We start from the raw sequence: 17354 nt of genomic DNA on the forward strand, positions 1-17354 counted from the left end.
CTTTTTCCATGACAAGAAATATTATCAGTAAAGGACTTCCTAGAAAAGCTTAAGTTGGGATGTTGTCAAGTATAGATTGTTAGAGGAGAGCTGGCCTGCCACAAGATAAGCAGAAGAAGGAACTGGTATTAGGTCATAAAACTCATGATGGTTTTGAAAGGAGAAAAATCAGGTTACTCTGATCCACCAGTTTAGATGGGTCCTCATCAGCTGGTTGGAATTAGACTTATTTCTTGCTAAGTGAATCCAGCTGTTCTGAAACAGAAAAAGGAACATTATAATTGTCTGGCATCAAAAAGTGAGCAAGTATAGAATTTTACTGTTGTTATTTCTTTCACATGAGTTAACATAATGTTATCACAATTTTGCCCCCATATTTTCTGTTTCATCTGTGTCTATTTCTTGGTATAACTCTAGCATTATCAAGAAAGAAGGGATGAAAAACAATATTCAGGTTTCTGTGTTTGATCGAATTATGTCATTTCTTGTTATCCATAACATTAAATTGCTTTAATGGAATGGGGAATAGTAGCTAAATGCTGTGGTAAATCTAATGTTGCCCTTCTGCATTTACATTTCTGGGTATAGGTTGAGTGCAGAATGAAGGATTGGAAGCTTCTTCTCTCTGTCAGTAAGAATATTATATAAAACAAATTTAAAATTGTTGTAATCTAATTTGTAGTGAAAATGAGCCAATAACAAAAGTCCACTTATAGACGTGCCACAGCAAATAAAACCTTCTTTGTAAATTGTCTGGATTAATGCATTTCACAAATTTTGAAGTAACCTTAACAAGTTTTGGCAGAATATAACAAAGGATAAAGATCAATGTTAAGTATACCCTTTGGTGAGATACTGAATTACACAGACCAGAAAATCTATGGTTCAGTACCTAGCCTGAGCTGAGTTAGTTGTCCTTGACCAAAATGGTGATGGGACTGATATGACCGGTATCAGTATTCTTGGATTAGGAGAATGGAAATCAATCAGCATTCCAAATAGTTACTATTCAGTGACCCTTGCAGGGAGTACGTCTAAGTGGATGTTTTATAGGAAGAAATTTGAGTTCGGATATGTTGCTCTCATTAATGTTAAGTCAAAGAAGGTTGGATTGGTTAAAGCAGTAGAGGTCCACTGGCACTAGGAAGTTATATTCCAATATAAGTTATCATCTTCAGGAGAGGGAGGAAATGCTAAAGAGAACTGCTAAAGAAAAGCAGAGGACAGATTATAAAATGTAATATTTCCTAACTCATTAAAGTATATTCATGTTAAATTTTCATTTTCATATTTTATGACATAGAAAGAGGTCATTTGTCCTACTGGGTCTATGCCGGCTCTCAGAGCAATCCCATCCATCCTGCTCTCCCTGTAATCTATTCATTCTCACATTAACTCCACCCTGATGCTCTTACCACTAACCTACATTAGGGATAGTTTATAATAGCCCTTATCTTCCTGCATCTTGCTATACTTGTTTCACTTCTCATTGCATTTAAATAAATACCTGGCTCAAGGTGTGGTCTAACTTCCATCTTCTTTTCATCCTGTTTGGAACTATTCCCAATTCCCCGAGCTGTTGTCATCTTGGAATATGAACAGAATCCATGCTCTGAGTTGTAACCTTTGGCAGATTGGCTTCTCTTGAGCAAACTTGATTTGTCCTTACCACAATTTGAAGCCGGGTGCCACATCTCATTAAACATTCTGCTTCGTTCTCCAAGATCACTGACTGCTGAATGACACCGCCCATATTTCCTAATGCCAGTGACTTGAAGGGCATCAGACGTCTTATATCTCGAAGATTGTGTTACTGAGATAATGGAGGAGGGTGTGTCACTATGTACAGCAGTCAGAGTGCTGGGCTCAATCACTAAAAATTAAATCAGAAGAAGAGAGAATCACAGAATTACGGTGTCAAAATGGCAATAGACAGCTACATGTATTGAAGAGGGGATAATTCATGGAATGATCCGGGCATCATAGGGGGTCTTGTATGAATTGGACTGGTCAGCACAAAACTTTTAAAACCATTGCTTTTTTCTTTAACTATTTAAATCTTAACCTAATTAAGCTATAGTCACTTTATATGTGTTCCACTTTCACATCACTCACTCACTTTGCTTTGTATTCAGAATCTGATCCATTATTAGGATAAACTAAATAGTCTACATCATCTTTATCAATCTTGTGATATACATTGCTTTGCAAAGTGAGCTTTTAGTTGTACCTGAGGGAATTACAATGAAAGATTGGAGAGTGACAAATGTAATAATCTTTGCTGAATGAAAGGGAAAACAATTAATTAGGAAATTACATTGGCTATGCATAGACCATTAGACCCCTTAATGCAGAATGAAATAAGTGAACATTTAGAGACACCATAATTAAATTAATGTAATTGAATTTTTGATGTAATTATTGAATGTAGAAGTTAAAGCAATATACATTTGTGCTGTTTATAAAACATTTTGCATAGAGTTATATGACATGGTAACAGGCTGACCATCAAGCACCCATTTATACTAATCCCATTTTATTTTCCCCACATTCTCATCAATTTATAGCGGTCAAATAACCTACCTACCCACGTCTTTGGGAAGTGGGAGGAAATCGGAGTAACCGGGAGAATCCCATGCATTCACAGAGAGAACGTGCAAACTCCACAGTGAGAGCACTGGAGTTCAGGATTGAACCCAGTTCATCGGAACTGCTGCACACAAAGCAAGAGGTTTAAAACATTGAAATAGGAATGTAACTTTATGAATGTGGTGCTGATTAGGGAACAGAAAAAAAAAACAAAGAATTTTGTGCTCATAAGGGTTATTCCCTGGGCACATATTGAAACAGATACCATATGCAACAGGAAGGTCATCAATTTCATCAGAGCCCACCCGAAATTTGCTAATTTTCCAGCCGAAGGAACGATCCGGTGCTAATTGTTGCAAACTAGTGCTCTCAAGGACCAGGGGACGGTGCTGCAGGTTGCTCTTAAGCAACGGGCATCCGATGCAAAGAACCTATGGGAAAAGCTGCCAGATAACACAAAAAAACAGACAGCTGGAGAAACTCAGCGGGTCAGGCAGCATCTGTGGAGGGAAATGGACAGTCGACGATTCGGGTCGAGACCCTTCATCTATTTCCCTCCACAGATACCGCCTGGCCCGCCGAGTTCCTCCAGCGATTTTTTTCGCTCCAAATTCCAGCATCTGCAGTCTCATGTGTTTGTCATAGAACATCGCCGTCTCATCCTCTGACATTAGAGATTCTCTTTTGCATTTTTGAGTCAATTAGGCGGCTTCCTATTTGAAACCACGAACTTTTTATAGGAGCGAAATTGACTGTGATTTCTGTCTTTGCATTGTTTTGTTTTGCAAAATAAATCTTACCATTGATTTGGATATCCGGGTGCTTGCGTGCAGATTTGGCAGTGGTGATGGATGAAGTGCAGCCCATTGAAGGCAATGATGGGATGGAGACCTTATCTGAAGCCTATTTTGAGTCAATTCGCGGGCGAAATCCCTTGGATTAAAACGTTTTCGGGAACTATTGACAATCAGTTTGAGAAATCCCACTCTCCACTCTTCCACGGGCTTTTTTTTAAATATAAATTCTTCCGGAAAGTTTTTCGTTATCCAAAATCTTAAAGAGTCAGGTGCTCCTTTCCGACTCTTAAGTACAATATTTATCCAGGATATCTCTTAAAAAGTACTCTGTCCGCAGTTTGCTTTATAAAATATGCTGTGTAAGCATTTGCCCAACAACATTCTCACTTTTGTTTGGGATGGGCCAAAGATCTGGTTGCATTTATTCCGAACTGCGCCTTTCTTATAGATGGCAAATGCTGATAAGTGATCTGTTTCTATCACATCAAACTCTAGCCTTTCACTCGAATGAATTAAAATTATTTCTGTACTTTTTCCCCCCTTCTAAATCTTTGGATTCTTCAGACCGCGCTTGGCCTCCTCTTGCGCAGTATTGGATGGATTCTAGTTGTACCGTCCAGTACAGCACTGTTCCATCTTCCCTTTCCCTGGTCAGTGCTCCGCTGATTTTCTCTGCTCCGTTTATTCCCCTTCTTTTCCTGGGCCGTTTTCTACCCCAAATTAGTTGGTTACCCCTGGAATATTTCCTCTTTATTTAACTTGAAATAATTAATCCCCCCATTCTGCTTCCAGGGATAATTCATTCGCCCATTGACTGCTTATCCTGGAAGTATTCCTATCTTTTTTCCCCCTGGTTTTAGATTCGGAGGCCTCGGCTGCTCGTTTCAGGATAATTCTGTTATTTTTCGTTATTCTTGGATTTGCTCTGCAATCCGAAAAAAAGCTAACTTTCCTCCAGTTAATCGTAAAATCGGAGAAACTGTCCCTTCTTTAACGACCTATGCTGAGGTAATTTACCTGAATGTTTAAATCCAGGTGAAAGGATTCCCTGTGGCTCTTGTGTACATTGATAGTTTTTCCTCCATTTTGACAAACATGCACGATTTATTTAAAAAGATGGTCCGTATTTTGACAAACCACCGGCGCTGAGAAGCTTCTTCCATCCAATCCCACACCCATTCTAGGTAGTTTTTGGGTATTTCTATTCCAGTTCCCGAATTCGCTTGGCTCCTAATCCCGGTAAAACTGAAATGGTCGCCCTCGGTCCGGAGAAGCGCGCTGCTCAGGGGCTGCGGGAGGTGGATTGCCTGTTGCATTGACTGCTTTGAAAACGCCGAGTGAAAAAAAAACATCGGGTGGATGCTGGAAATCTGAAATAACAGACTGCTCAGCATCCATCCGATTTTTGCTTAATAAAACTTAAAGTTTGTTTAATAAATCTTTTTATATACAATTTTAGATTTCCAGATTTGCAGTTTTATACATCATTTATTGCAAAAAGGATTCAGTCTTTATCAGCTCGTCGCATTTGTCTTGAAATATATGTACCATTATGTGGGAAAGACAACATAGGTAATTCAGCCAATCAGTCCAGACCAGCGTTTATGCGGCACCGCTGGAGCCTCCCGTCTTTCCTCGTCTAAATCAATCACCGTATCCCTCCATTCCGTACCACCTCTCTCCCACCCCCACATGCTGGTCCTGCCTCCCAGGCCAAATGTTGACTCGTTCTCTCTCCAGATTCTTTCTGACCCATCTCCAGCATCTTCAGTTTCTCCTTTAAAAGGTACTCTGACACACTACTCCCATTGTCCTGACTTGTCCCCAAATATTGTAAATAGTTATAAGACTCCTCTTCTATTTTAGAGGCACAAGATAATATCTGTACTAATATATCAAAGCAAACGTTATCAAAAACGTTTACATTGCTGCTGATTGTTAACCATCCTGCTGTTACCCTGTAAATCCCAGCTGAGCCAGAACATGCCTCATCTTCAGGAGATCATAAGTTATTCTGTTCAATACATACCTAGCCTGATTGCAAACCCATTGAAGTGCTTGCCAAACCTAAGGAAATTCATTATGCCTCTGGACCAAGCTTCAGCTATAGTTCTCAATGGGGGCTTCCAAAGAAATTGCAATCAACCATAGATCATATCGCAAAGAAATGCAGAGCAGTACACTCCCTTTTTTGAAGAAAATATCCATGCACAGTGGAACTGTTGGAATAATTATATCCATCTACAATTAATCAACAATATGCATGAAAATCTTGATTCTCTAATACTTAATACAAAAATAAGATGCTGGAAGTCTGAAGTGAAATAGTGTTAAAAATATTCAGCATGTCAAGCAACACTTGTGGAATTAGAATTAATATTTCAGATTGAAGACCCCTCTGTTTCACTCTCACTGGCTTGTTGAATATTTCCTATCATTGTCAATGTTTACTGTATGTATATTATGTTATCAGACTAGTAAACCAAACTTGCCCAGCATTTTACAGGTCTACCATACATGTAATATGCTCCCCATTTTCCAATCTATAGAACGATACAGCACATGAACAGGCCCTGCGGTCCACGATGTCTGCACCGAACACAATGCCGAATTAAACTAAATCTCTTTTGCCTACACATGATCCATATCCCTCCATTCCTTGCATATGCAGGTGTCTAACAGCCTCTTAAATGCCACTAGTGTATCTGCTTCCACTACTACCCCTGGCAGCCTGTTCCAGGAACCTATCACTCTCTGGGTAAAAAAACTTGCCACACACATCTCCTTTAAACCTTCCCCCTCTCACCTTAAATGCATGTCCTCTGGTACTTGACATTTCTACTCTGGGAAAAAGATTCTGACTGTCTGCCCTATCTCTGCCTCTCAATTTTATAAACTTCTATCAGATTCCCCCTCAGCCTCTGACGCTCCAGAGAAAACAAAGCAACCTTATCCAACCTCTCCTTATTAGCTCTTGCCCTTTAATCCAGGCAGCATTCTGGTAAACCTCTCCTGCACCCTTTCCAAAGCCTCCGCATCTTTCCTGTAATGGGGCGAATCCCCTCTCTGCATACCTTTGGCATATAGTATTTTAAAAGGAAAATAAAGCAATAAAAATAGAAGATGCTGGTAACATTCAGTAGTCAGGCAGAGTCAGTGGTTTGAAACAGTTAATGTTTCAGGACAAAGACCCTTCATTGGAAAAAATCAGTTTTGATGAGGAGTCTTGGAATCTTTTATCCATAGCTGCTGGTTAATCTGTTGAGTGTTTCCAGCATCTGCACTTGTAAAAAAAAAGTTCAATTAAAAGACTGTAATTTATTTCTAAACAACTTTTGGGGATCTCTATTCAGATTGATGCGACTCCTACTTTACAAGAGCACAATGACAGGTCATGATGGGAATTCACTATTAGAGAAAGCTTTAGCTTTTGAAATTAATATTGTTTTAGTTTCTATTATCAATTCCTCTTTAGTAGCAAGTGTAATCAGGCTTGTTACAAAAAGAAATTGGTTATTTAAATATATTTAAAACTTAGGAGAGTATTTTACAGACTGCTTTGTTTGTGGCTTCAAACAGAGGCATACCCAAAAACCCTTTGGGATAATGTAAGTAAACCTTTTCCTGTGACCTCACTAACTGCTACAACATTATTTGCTTATTGAGATTGCATATCTCTTTACAGCTACATTTTTAGTTCTGCTACTGAAATTGCTTTGCACTATTGACCCTTGCTGAAATGCATGGTTCTTGGCCTTTTTTGCAAGATCCAAACTCTTGATAATCAGATGGATGCACCACAGATCTTTGTGACACATTACCATCCCATGAAACACGAGTTAACACATAATGTACTTGACATGTAACCTAGTAATCATGCAAGGAGAAAATAAACATTCAGAAAAGGAAGGTTATCCCATACTTCATCTAGAGCTAATTACAAATCAATAAGCCCATGAAGAGATTACGTGCCCTTTACTGTACATTGGAGCAAGAATAGTGGTTACTCTTACGAACTATCGGCAACTCAAATTTTTCTTCAAAATTTAAGGAGCAGCAGGTTTTCACATCATTGCAGGTTGGAACATTTCTCCTTTGCTTAAGGAAATGTCTAATGATACATGGAACATTTCCCAAAGAAAGTTAACAATGCAGAGGATTCTATCAGAGACTATATGGTCCACATGAACATTTCTTTGGATACTGGAGCAATTTTAGATGCATTTATAGTTGCTTTTGCTGTGCTGTACTGGCATTTTGCAATTGTGCATGCCTTGATATGGTAGTGCAAAATCCACAGAGGAGGCAGCCTCATACAACTTAGAATCAGATTTTTCACCACAGAAACAGGCCCCTAAGCCCACCACATCCATGCAGAGTGTCAAGTATCGATCTATACCAAACCCATTTACCAGTATTTGGTCTGTAGTCTTCTATGCACTGGCAATTCAAGTGCTTGTCTACATCCTTCTTAAATATTTCCTGTGCCTGCCTCCACAACTCAACTCAGGTAGCATATTCCAGATTCTAATCACCCTCTGGGTGCATACTCCTCCAGTTCCCTTTAAACTTACTGCCTCTTACCTTAAACCTCTGACCTCTAGTTTTAGACACCTCAGCTATGGGGAAAAATTTCCTACAACCTATCCTATCCACGCCCTTCATAATTTTGCATACTCTTAGCAGGTCCCCCCTCAACTCCAAGGAAAACAAACCCAGCCTATCCAGTCTCCTCAGAACTGAAATGTTCCACCCAGGCAACATCCTGGTGGATCTTCTCTATTGCCTTTCCAGTGCAATCAATCCCTTCCTATAATGTTGTAACCTGAGCTATACACAGTACTTCAGCTGTGGCTGAACCAATGTTTTATAAAGTTGTGCCATAAGTTCCCATGGTTATATTCATTGCCCCAGTTAATGAAAGCAAGTATACCATATGGTTTTGTCACCACCTTATCTACTCATGTTGCCTTCAGGGATCCTTGGATTTGCATACAGAGGTCCCTCTGTTCCTCAGTAGTTCCTAAGACCCTACCATTCATGGTGTATTATCCTTATTTATCCTCCCAAATGCATCACATCGTACATATCAGGATATTTCATCTGCTATTCCTCTGCCCATCTTACCAACTGATCAATATCATCATGTAGCCTATAACTATCCTCCTCCTTATCAACAACACTACCAGATTTGATATCACACAAAATGACACCATTTGGAATACAACTCAAGTAGTCTTGAATTTGCTTTACAAAGCACCCTACTAATTTGAGATTTCTTGCTGGAGCAGCAAGTCTCAATTGCATCCAAAGTGCTGCTGGCTGCAATTTGAGTGCTCTGAGTTTTGAAAGATAGCTAAATAATAACTCAGTCACTTGAACCCAACTCACTTTTCACAACTTCAAAACATTCTGAAGTACTTTACAGCCATTGAAGTACTAGTTCTTTGAAGTATAGTCACTCTTGTAGGAACATGGCAGCTAATTTTCACACAGCAGGGTCCCATAAACAGTGAAATGATAATGGATCAGATTTGTGATCTTGGTCAAAAAAAATATTGGCCAGGAGACTGGAGAGAATTCCCTTGGTCTTTAAATCTTTTTTTAAAAATGTTTGTAAGCATGAATATGCCATCCTTGTTGGGCAGGCATGGTAGTGTAGCATTTAGTGCAACACTATTACAGCACCAGCGACCTGGGTTCAATTCCGGCCCCTGTCTGTACATTCTCCCTGCATCTGCATGGGTTTCCTCCGGGTGCTCCGGTTTCCTCCCACATTCCAAATATGTACGGGTTAGGAAGTTGTGGGCATGCTATGTTGGCGCCAGAAGTGTGGTGACACTTGTGGGCTGCCCCCAGAACACTATGCAAAAGATGCATTTCACTCTGTGTTTCGATGTACATGCGACTAATAAAGGTCTTATCAGCTCACAAGCAAGCCAGGATAATATTCCCTTTTTACTAAACTTGGGTGCCAGTCTAGATCACAGTTCTGAAGTGGGACTTCAATACACAATCTGACTTAGAAGTGAGTGTTATAAACCCACAATGGAGGATCCCAATGATTCATCCTCTGTAGTGGCAAGAGAGGATAAATCAACAGAATAAAAGATATGTCACTGGAGCATATTAACTCGGAATAATAAGTCAATAAATTAGCAAATAAATTCTCTTTATTGGATGCTGTACAGTGATTCTAATATTCAATCCTAAACTAAATTTCCAAAAAGGTTTACTGATCATTACAGAAATTTAGTTAGTATTAAAGTAAAAATGTGCATTCAATCTTGTCATGACTTGTGATATGTATGGTGTACCTGTAGTTAATGAGAAATCTATTATCCTTATGAAATATGGATGGAATTCTTACAATTATTTTCAATGATTTAAAGAGAAAAAAATTATGCTGTTTTCTTTAATGATCAAGCAGACAAGTATTTTAAATTTGACAGTAATCCTATCAAACCAAATCAAATTTCAATAAAGATGTCCTGACTTGCATCCATCATCCACTATATTTAATTCCTTTATTCCCCACACGAAATAATATCTACAAGTATAATTGAAGCTCATTACCAGACATTTGAAGAAATTCCATGTCATGTGTTTTTTTCCAGCTTAGGAAAAAGATTATATTGACCAAGTTCAAAATTAATGTGATGATTATATAAATCAGGCTTTTGATTAAAGTTATTTATTAAATCAATTTAAATGCAGCACTCTTTTGAATTCCATACTTAAAAAGCCTACAAGTTAGTGGGCAGGTAGGTTTAGGAATTCTTCTGAAGAACCTTGGTTGTCACCTGAATAAGGAGAAAACAGTTTGTGAAAAAATGTTCTCAGCATTCATTCTTAAACCAATTTCCCATCATGTGCATCCGTCTTCCAAGTCTGTAAGTTGCGGCTACTAGGACAAATGATAGAAATGTCCTGCAGTGAGTAGACAGGAATACTTATAATGTATTTATCTTCAATATCTAGCAAAGATGGACAAGTAGAAAACACCATTTAGAAGCAATATCATGGTGTTTAAGACAAAATGACATATTATCCAATTAGGATAAATGTCAGGCTTCATTTTTAGTCTATGCTAACATAACTGGTCTTGGTTTCATTAAGAGCAGGGGCAGTCCAGGTAACTGCAATTGATGATGGGAAAAACTAAGAGTAGGCACCTTGTTATCAGCTTTCCTGTGTAATTGTAGAGACTAAAGGGACAAAACAGACTTGAGTATAAATATGCTGTTAAGTGTCTAGGCTCACATGTTGAAAATGACTGAGGAAGTGGAGAGTTGCAGCCACCTTTTGAGATCTGAATAATCAAGAATAAAAAGGTATACATGCACATTCCAGAAGATTTTGGGCAGAGATACAAAAGGAAATCAAAAATATTTAATGAACTGCTTTAACATTCATTAAATTCTAATCTAGGGTTATATTGTTAATGCTCATTACTCACCGTCTTTACTTCTGTGTACGCTTCCAATCCATCCTCTCCAAGTTCCCGTCCACTACCTGAAGCTTTGTATCCACCAAATGGAGCTTGAGCCCCAAACACATCATAGCAGTTTATCCTGTGGCAAGTTAATGTGATAGTTAACGGATGTACAAACTTGGAAATCAACTTTAAAAAAAAAATCAAGTCTTGTCTATTGGTGCTTTTATAATGAATGACTTTTGTTGGAAGATGTCAGAAGTACAAATATATGGAGATAAACTTGAATATTTATATTGTGGATTATTTCCATACCAGGTAATTAAATATGTGTAATATTGCTCTGTAAAAATTTGAGAAAAGTAGTGAATTTTCCCATCCAAACAGCTGTGCACAATATTTTGGAAAGAACAAATATATTCTCTCTCTTAAAAGAAAGCCAGGCAGGGAACAAGAAAGTGATAAGCATCATTAAGTTATGAATTACAGGTTAAAACACCCCACCCTGATGATATGATGAAATGCACATGAAATAGAAAGATTTTTTTTAAGAAAACACAATTAATTGGTTTTCAAATGTATTGCATACTGAACAATCCTTTGTTATAAGTCAAAGGAAATGAGAGATTTTCAACTTAGTGGGAAGAATAGAAAGGCAGAGTATTATATAAATGGTGTGAGACAATTAAAAGGTTCATTCTCAAAGTAATCATGATATCCCCTTACAAGAAATACAAACATACTATGCAGGTTCAGCAAGTAATTGAGAATGCAAATGGAACCTATATTATAAAAGGCAGACAGAGTAGAAAGCAAGTCTTCCTACAACTATACAGTATTTGGTGAGATTGCAACCAAGAGTTCCATGCAGATTTTCAGTCACCTTACTTAAGATATACCTCCCACTAAATTGAAAACGTCTCATTTCCCTTTAATTATAACAAAGGATTGTTCAGTATGCAATACATCTGAAAACCAATTAATTTTGTTTTTTAATTTTTCAGGAAAAATATCTTTTCATTCCATCACATCATTGGCAGGGGTGGGGGAGGTGGGATGTGGTGCACTGAAAATTCACCAGATTGATTCCTGGCAATGACAACAGAAACAATTGAGCAGGATTGTGTTATACTGTCTGAAAATTAGAAGGTCAGAGGTGATCTGATTGAAACATACAAGATTCTGGCAGTCTTAACAGGGTGAAAGGCATTGAGGTTGTTTGCTGTTCTGGGGGAGTCAAGTAGTAGACAACTTAAATAAAAGATGAGAAGGAATTTCTCTGGAATTCTCTCCCCAGAAAACTGTGGGCCAGTAAGTATATTCAAAGCTAAGATAAATAGATTTTTGGATAACAGGAGAGTCAACAGGTAGCGGTTGGAAAAATGAAGCCGAGATCAAAGATTAGACCAGCTATGGCCTTATTGAATGGCAGGCTGGAAAAGGCACTTGGTCTTCTCCTGCTCCTTTCCCATGACCAACAAATGAAGAACTAGGCAATAGCACTTGTCTCATTGACTTCAAGTTGAAATGAAAAGCAGACACAGATATCAGAAAAGATTCAGTAGTCAAGCACCTCGTTATCAAATAGCCGTTTAACATTCATGGCCACAACTGAGTAACAGACATCTACTTGAGGAACAATTGCTCTTGGTAGTATTTTACTTTGGCATTCAGGGAAAAAGAAATGAGTAATATATTTTTCTTGTGAATGTTCTCTCTCTAATGCTATGTACTTGTGATGCTGCTGCAAATAAGTTTTTCATTGCACCTGTGCATACAATGTACTTGTGCATATGACAATAAACTTGATTTGAAAAAAAGGAAGGAATCCAAAAGAAGTCAAGAGTGGGATATATTGTGATTATATAGAGAAGCTTACCAGACAGTTCCTGCACGTAAACCATGAGAGATGTAATTAGCCTTATTGAGATCATTAGTGAAAACTGCTGCTGCAAGTCCATATTTGGTATCATTTGCTCGTTCAATCACCTCCTCAAGTGTCTTAAACTTCAGAATCTGCATCACTGGTCCAAAAATCTCCAAGTAAACACAAAAAAGTTAGAACTTACATTAATAAAAGTAATGACTCAATCTTACAGATTTTCAGGAAACTTTGAATCTAAGACAGGAAACAGTTAACTCCCAAAACACTGGTACCTGGCTTAGTGCTACCTCAGAGCACCAATTCATTATGCTGCTCTTGGTCCTCTAGTGTGAACAATCATAGGAATCCCTGTATTTAAAGAAAATAGACATCTGCTTGGGCTGCACAGTACTGTGCCCAGAACTTGACATGAATTCCTACCTTCTGCTGGTGCCACCACCACCACCATCCCCCCCCCCCCCCCCAACAACTTAGTGTGGAGAGGCTTCCTGTGTGGATTGGTGTGAGCCAGGGCTAAGAATAGAGGGCTCAGTGTTGAGGTGTAGGCTCAGGGCTGCACCATGGCTGGCATGAGGAGTGCAGGCCATTACTGGATCTGGAAGCACCTATGCCACATGTTGACACATCACACTGATCCTGCAGTCTTTCTCATCACCACCTGTTGGATATTATGCAAGCTGATATATGCCCCCTCTCTTTATTGCTTGCACAGCTCTCCCCAGCCCACAGATTGTTGCCACAGAGAAATCAATAATCACTATAAACCTAGGAACCTTGACAGACTGATGTCTGACTATGAACAACATAAGGAATAGGCTACTTGGCCCTTCAATCTTGCTCCACCATTCATCAAAATCATGTGATCTTCTTCCTCAGTGCCATTTACATGCACTATCCCTGTATCTTTTGATTCCCTTAATACACAGAAACCTATTGAACTCTGTTCTGAATGAATTCAATGGCTGAGCCTCCACAGAATCTGTCCTAAATGGCCTCTCTCTTATTCTGAGATTGTAACCTCTGGTTCTAGACTCCTGAGTCAGGTAAGCATCCACCTGCATCTAGTTTGTTTCAATGAGATCTTCTCTTATTCTTTTAAGCTCTTAATTCTTACAGGCCTAGTCTGGTCACTCTCTCATGTAGCAAACTCACCATCCCTGGGATCAGTTTAGTGAATCTTCACTGCACTGCACCAGTGGCAACAATATTCTTTTGCAGGCAAGGTGACTAAAGCTGTATATAATACTTCAGGTTTGTTCTTACTAAGGCCCTATATATTTAACTGCACTAAGACATCTTTACTCCTGTACTCAAATTCTCTTGTAAAGGTCAACCTCCATCTGACTTTTATATATTGCTGCCACCAAATAGCTTTCAATGACTTGTGCCAAAGGACATATAGGTCCATGTGAATGTACTCTGCCTTTCTGTTATGTGCACTATAGTGGATAACTTCACATTTTTCCACATTATATTGCATTTGCCACATTCCTGCCCACTCACCCAGCTTGCCTGTATCCCCTTGCAGCCACTTTTTATCCTTCCTGTTCTAAACTGCATTTGGCTTTGTACTAGTAAACTTGGAAAGATGACATCTGGTCCTGAGCCATGTCATTGATATGGATCACAGATAGCTGGGGCCCAGGAACTAATCCCTACAGTACACCCCTAGCCACAGCTTGCCAACTTGAGAAGATTCTGTTTATTCCCACCCTTTCTGTCTGACAACCAATTCTCAATGCCCCAACTCCTTGTGCTCTGACCCGATTGACCAATCTCCTGTGTGAACCTTATTGAAAGTCTTTCAAAAATACAAATACACCACATCCACCAATTCCCCTTAATTATTTTATTAGTTCCATCCTTAAAGCACCCCAATCTCAAAAATGAATGTAAAAAGACAATTAGAAAGTAGAAATATTGCACAGTTTGGCAGTCCTATTCTTTCAGTGGTGCCATAAGCTTTTTGTTTTAAGAACACAAGCAGGTAGAAAGTGCCTCAGTTTTAATATCTCATCCAAACTCATCTCATCCAAATACTGCCAACACAGATTACATGTTTGTCACCTGATATGGAAGAAATCTGAACCAGGAGAGATGTGAATAATATGATTTCATTTCGCCCATGACACCTCCCCTTCCCCCTCACACCAGTGTCCTTGAGTTGAAGAGGGACTGTGCTCCCTCATGTAGGTGATTTTGTGTGCGTGCGTGTGTGTGTGTGTGCGCGCGCGTGTGCGCGCGAGGGTATTATGACAGGATACATAAAATTGAAAATAGTCTTTTAGTTCATGTCCAAATAATGTTGCAACCAAGTAGAACTGAAAATGCAACACTTATTAATTAAAATTTCCTGGTTACGAGCTGGGAGTGTGACCTTACCTCCTCTCTAGCAATAATCATGTCATCCTTCACGTCTCCAAACACAGTTGGCTGGATAAAATACCCACGATCTGCTGCCACTCCACCACCACAGAGTAGCTTTGCTCCTTCTTTCTTTCCACTGCTAATATATCCCAGAATCTTATTGAATTGCTCTTCATCCACCTACAACAAACATAAATTGGTACTAATTGTTGGTCATTGGAACTTGTAAATAAAACAACTTGAATAGCCAAGACCAAATGTTTGTTAAGAATTTCGAACAACTATTTACTTCTGTATGTCCCAGTGAAATATATCAGTGAATCCAATGATTTTTTTTTGTATTTAAAAACTTCCTACCCTGGATTTTCTCTCCTTGCCTCAATTCTAGGTGGAGTTAAATTCCTTTGACAGCAAGGTTTTTCTTTCCCCTAACCAATGACTCATTTTCATTTGCAAATTCAAATGGCAAGAGTTAGCTAGCAATTCCAGCAGTAAAGGCATCTTAAGAATCTTTTAAGATATCTTTTCTTTCTGATTAAGAATTCTGCCAATTTGCAAATGAATGACCATCAGCCACATCAGACATGAATTATTCCATTGACTTCCCTTATCATAAATACATTCCTCAGTTATGGCTTCATCACCAACACACTTAAGGGCAATGATACACACAACAGCATGGCTGAGGTTAGTGATGCTATTGCAGACACCTCTGTGAACAAGGCATGCAGGGTAGCTACTGGATGTGGTCCATATTTAGTCATTAACTTCTATGAGGTAATATATTGGCTTTCAGCAGGAAGTTTAATGGTAAATGATCTTTTCACAGCATGAAGCATTATGAAGATGTATTCATTCTATAAAAAAAAAGGAAAACACAACAGATTCTTGAAACTAGTTGTTGATTTCCCTATATATCTACCTGTGGTCCCTGCTCATTCTTGGAGTCAAATGGATTTCCCACAGTACGACGCTTTGCTCTTTCCACACTCTTCTCTACAAATTCATTGTAGATAGATTCTTGAACATAAGTACGTGATCCAGCACAGCAACATTGACCTTGGTTAAAGAACAGAGCTGTATGGGCCTCCTCAACTGCATAGTTCACTGGAAAATGGAGTAAAATAGGTTAGAATATTTTTAAATAAGCATTTGCTAGGAGGGAAGAAAGCCAAAAACTAGTTTTCAACTTTAACTGTTTTTCATCTCATCTAGCAATTACTACAAAGTGAAATATAGTTAAACATTCTTAATGAAATATTCTCTTCCAATATATTTGCAGATTACTTGTTCGTTCAGGTACAAGTTGTCATTTTTTTTGACTGAATGAATGAAACACACAATGCAAGAAAGATTGTAGTTTTCAGAATCCAGGAAGACTTTTTCCACGATTAATTATCAATTAACTTCCAATTTTCCTTCACAATGCTAAATCATTACACAAATGGGGAATAAATATCACCTTTTAAAATGGATCTTTACTTCTGACTAATTGCATCAGCTCCTCAAATTCTTAGATGGGCAAACAAGAACTTTTCATCTTAATTTTTCACTTATAAAACACATTAAATTTTTAAAAATACACATGCACCCAAAATTCTGTTAACATTTCAGATTGAGCACTATTCATTAGAAACACTAACTCTGCTCTTTTCACAGATGCTGCTGACCTGCTGAGTATTGAGGATTTTCCTCTTTATTTCAGACTTCCACTATTTTGCTTTTTGCATAGACAAAAATTTACTTTTAAGCTTGTTTGGCTTCAACTCTAGAAATCACAGAATGAGATTGAATATGGTTTTATTTTCCCTCCTTCCCATGCACAGAACCAAACAAATGTAATCAAATGCAAGGTGAAACTGTTCAAGTTGCAAGTCCAGTAGCATTTCTTACCATCAGCATCAGAAAGTATAATGTTAGGACTTTTCCCACCCAGCTCCAATGTCACCTTTTTCAAATTAGTTTTTCCTGCAGCCTGCTGGATCAGATGGCCAACCTACAAGAGATAACAAAAAAGATTTTTGTAAACCAATCTTTAAAAAAAAAACTTCTGCTCAAAGGAGTTTTTAAAAATACAATAATTGTTGAAGAAACAATTTACAAACAAGGTAAATCTGATAAAATTTAGTTGTATCATCTCCAAAGTCAAAATTAATTTCTATAAAGAGGGATCTTGGGGTCCGAGTCCATAGGACGCTCAAAGCGGCTGCGCAGGTTGACTCTGTGGTTAAGGTGGCATATGGTGTATTGTCCTTCAATCAATCAGGGAATTGAATTTAGG

The 17354-nt window shown here is 38.4% G+C and overlaps 2 protein-coding genes across 2 annotated transcripts in view; one reads left to right on the top strand and one right to left on the bottom strand.

The window, feature by feature from the left end:
- Positions 1-17354, top strand: part of naa25 (N-alpha-acetyltransferase 25, NatB auxiliary subunit) — a 254605-nt gene that overhangs the window by 169750 nt on the left and 67501 nt on the right. The window lies entirely within an intron of this gene.
- The window catches only part of LOC127579478 (aldehyde dehydrogenase, mitochondrial-like), a 28904-nt gene continuing 21091 nt past the window's right edge, over positions 9542-17354 (bottom strand). The window contains exons 8-13 of the mRNA XM_052032312.1: positions 16967-17069; positions 15996-16180; positions 15089-15253; positions 12701-12858; positions 10846-10960; positions 9542-10189 (exon numbers count right to left, since the gene is read on the bottom strand). Coding sequence (XP_051888272.1) covers positions 10157-10189; positions 10846-10960; positions 12701-12858; positions 15089-15253; positions 15996-16180; positions 16967-17069 — 759 coding nt within the window. The 3' untranslated portion in view covers positions 9542-10156. The remainder of the gene's footprint in view (positions 10190-10845; positions 10961-12700; positions 12859-15088; positions 15254-15995; positions 16181-16966; positions 17070-17354) is intronic.

This window comes from Pristis pectinata, chromosome 17, assembly GCF_009764475.1.
Source record: "Pristis pectinata isolate sPriPec2 chromosome 17, sPriPec2.1.pri, whole genome shotgun sequence".
Lineage (NCBI taxonomy): Eukaryota > Metazoa > Chordata > Chondrichthyes > Rhinopristiformes > Pristidae > Pristis > Pristis pectinata.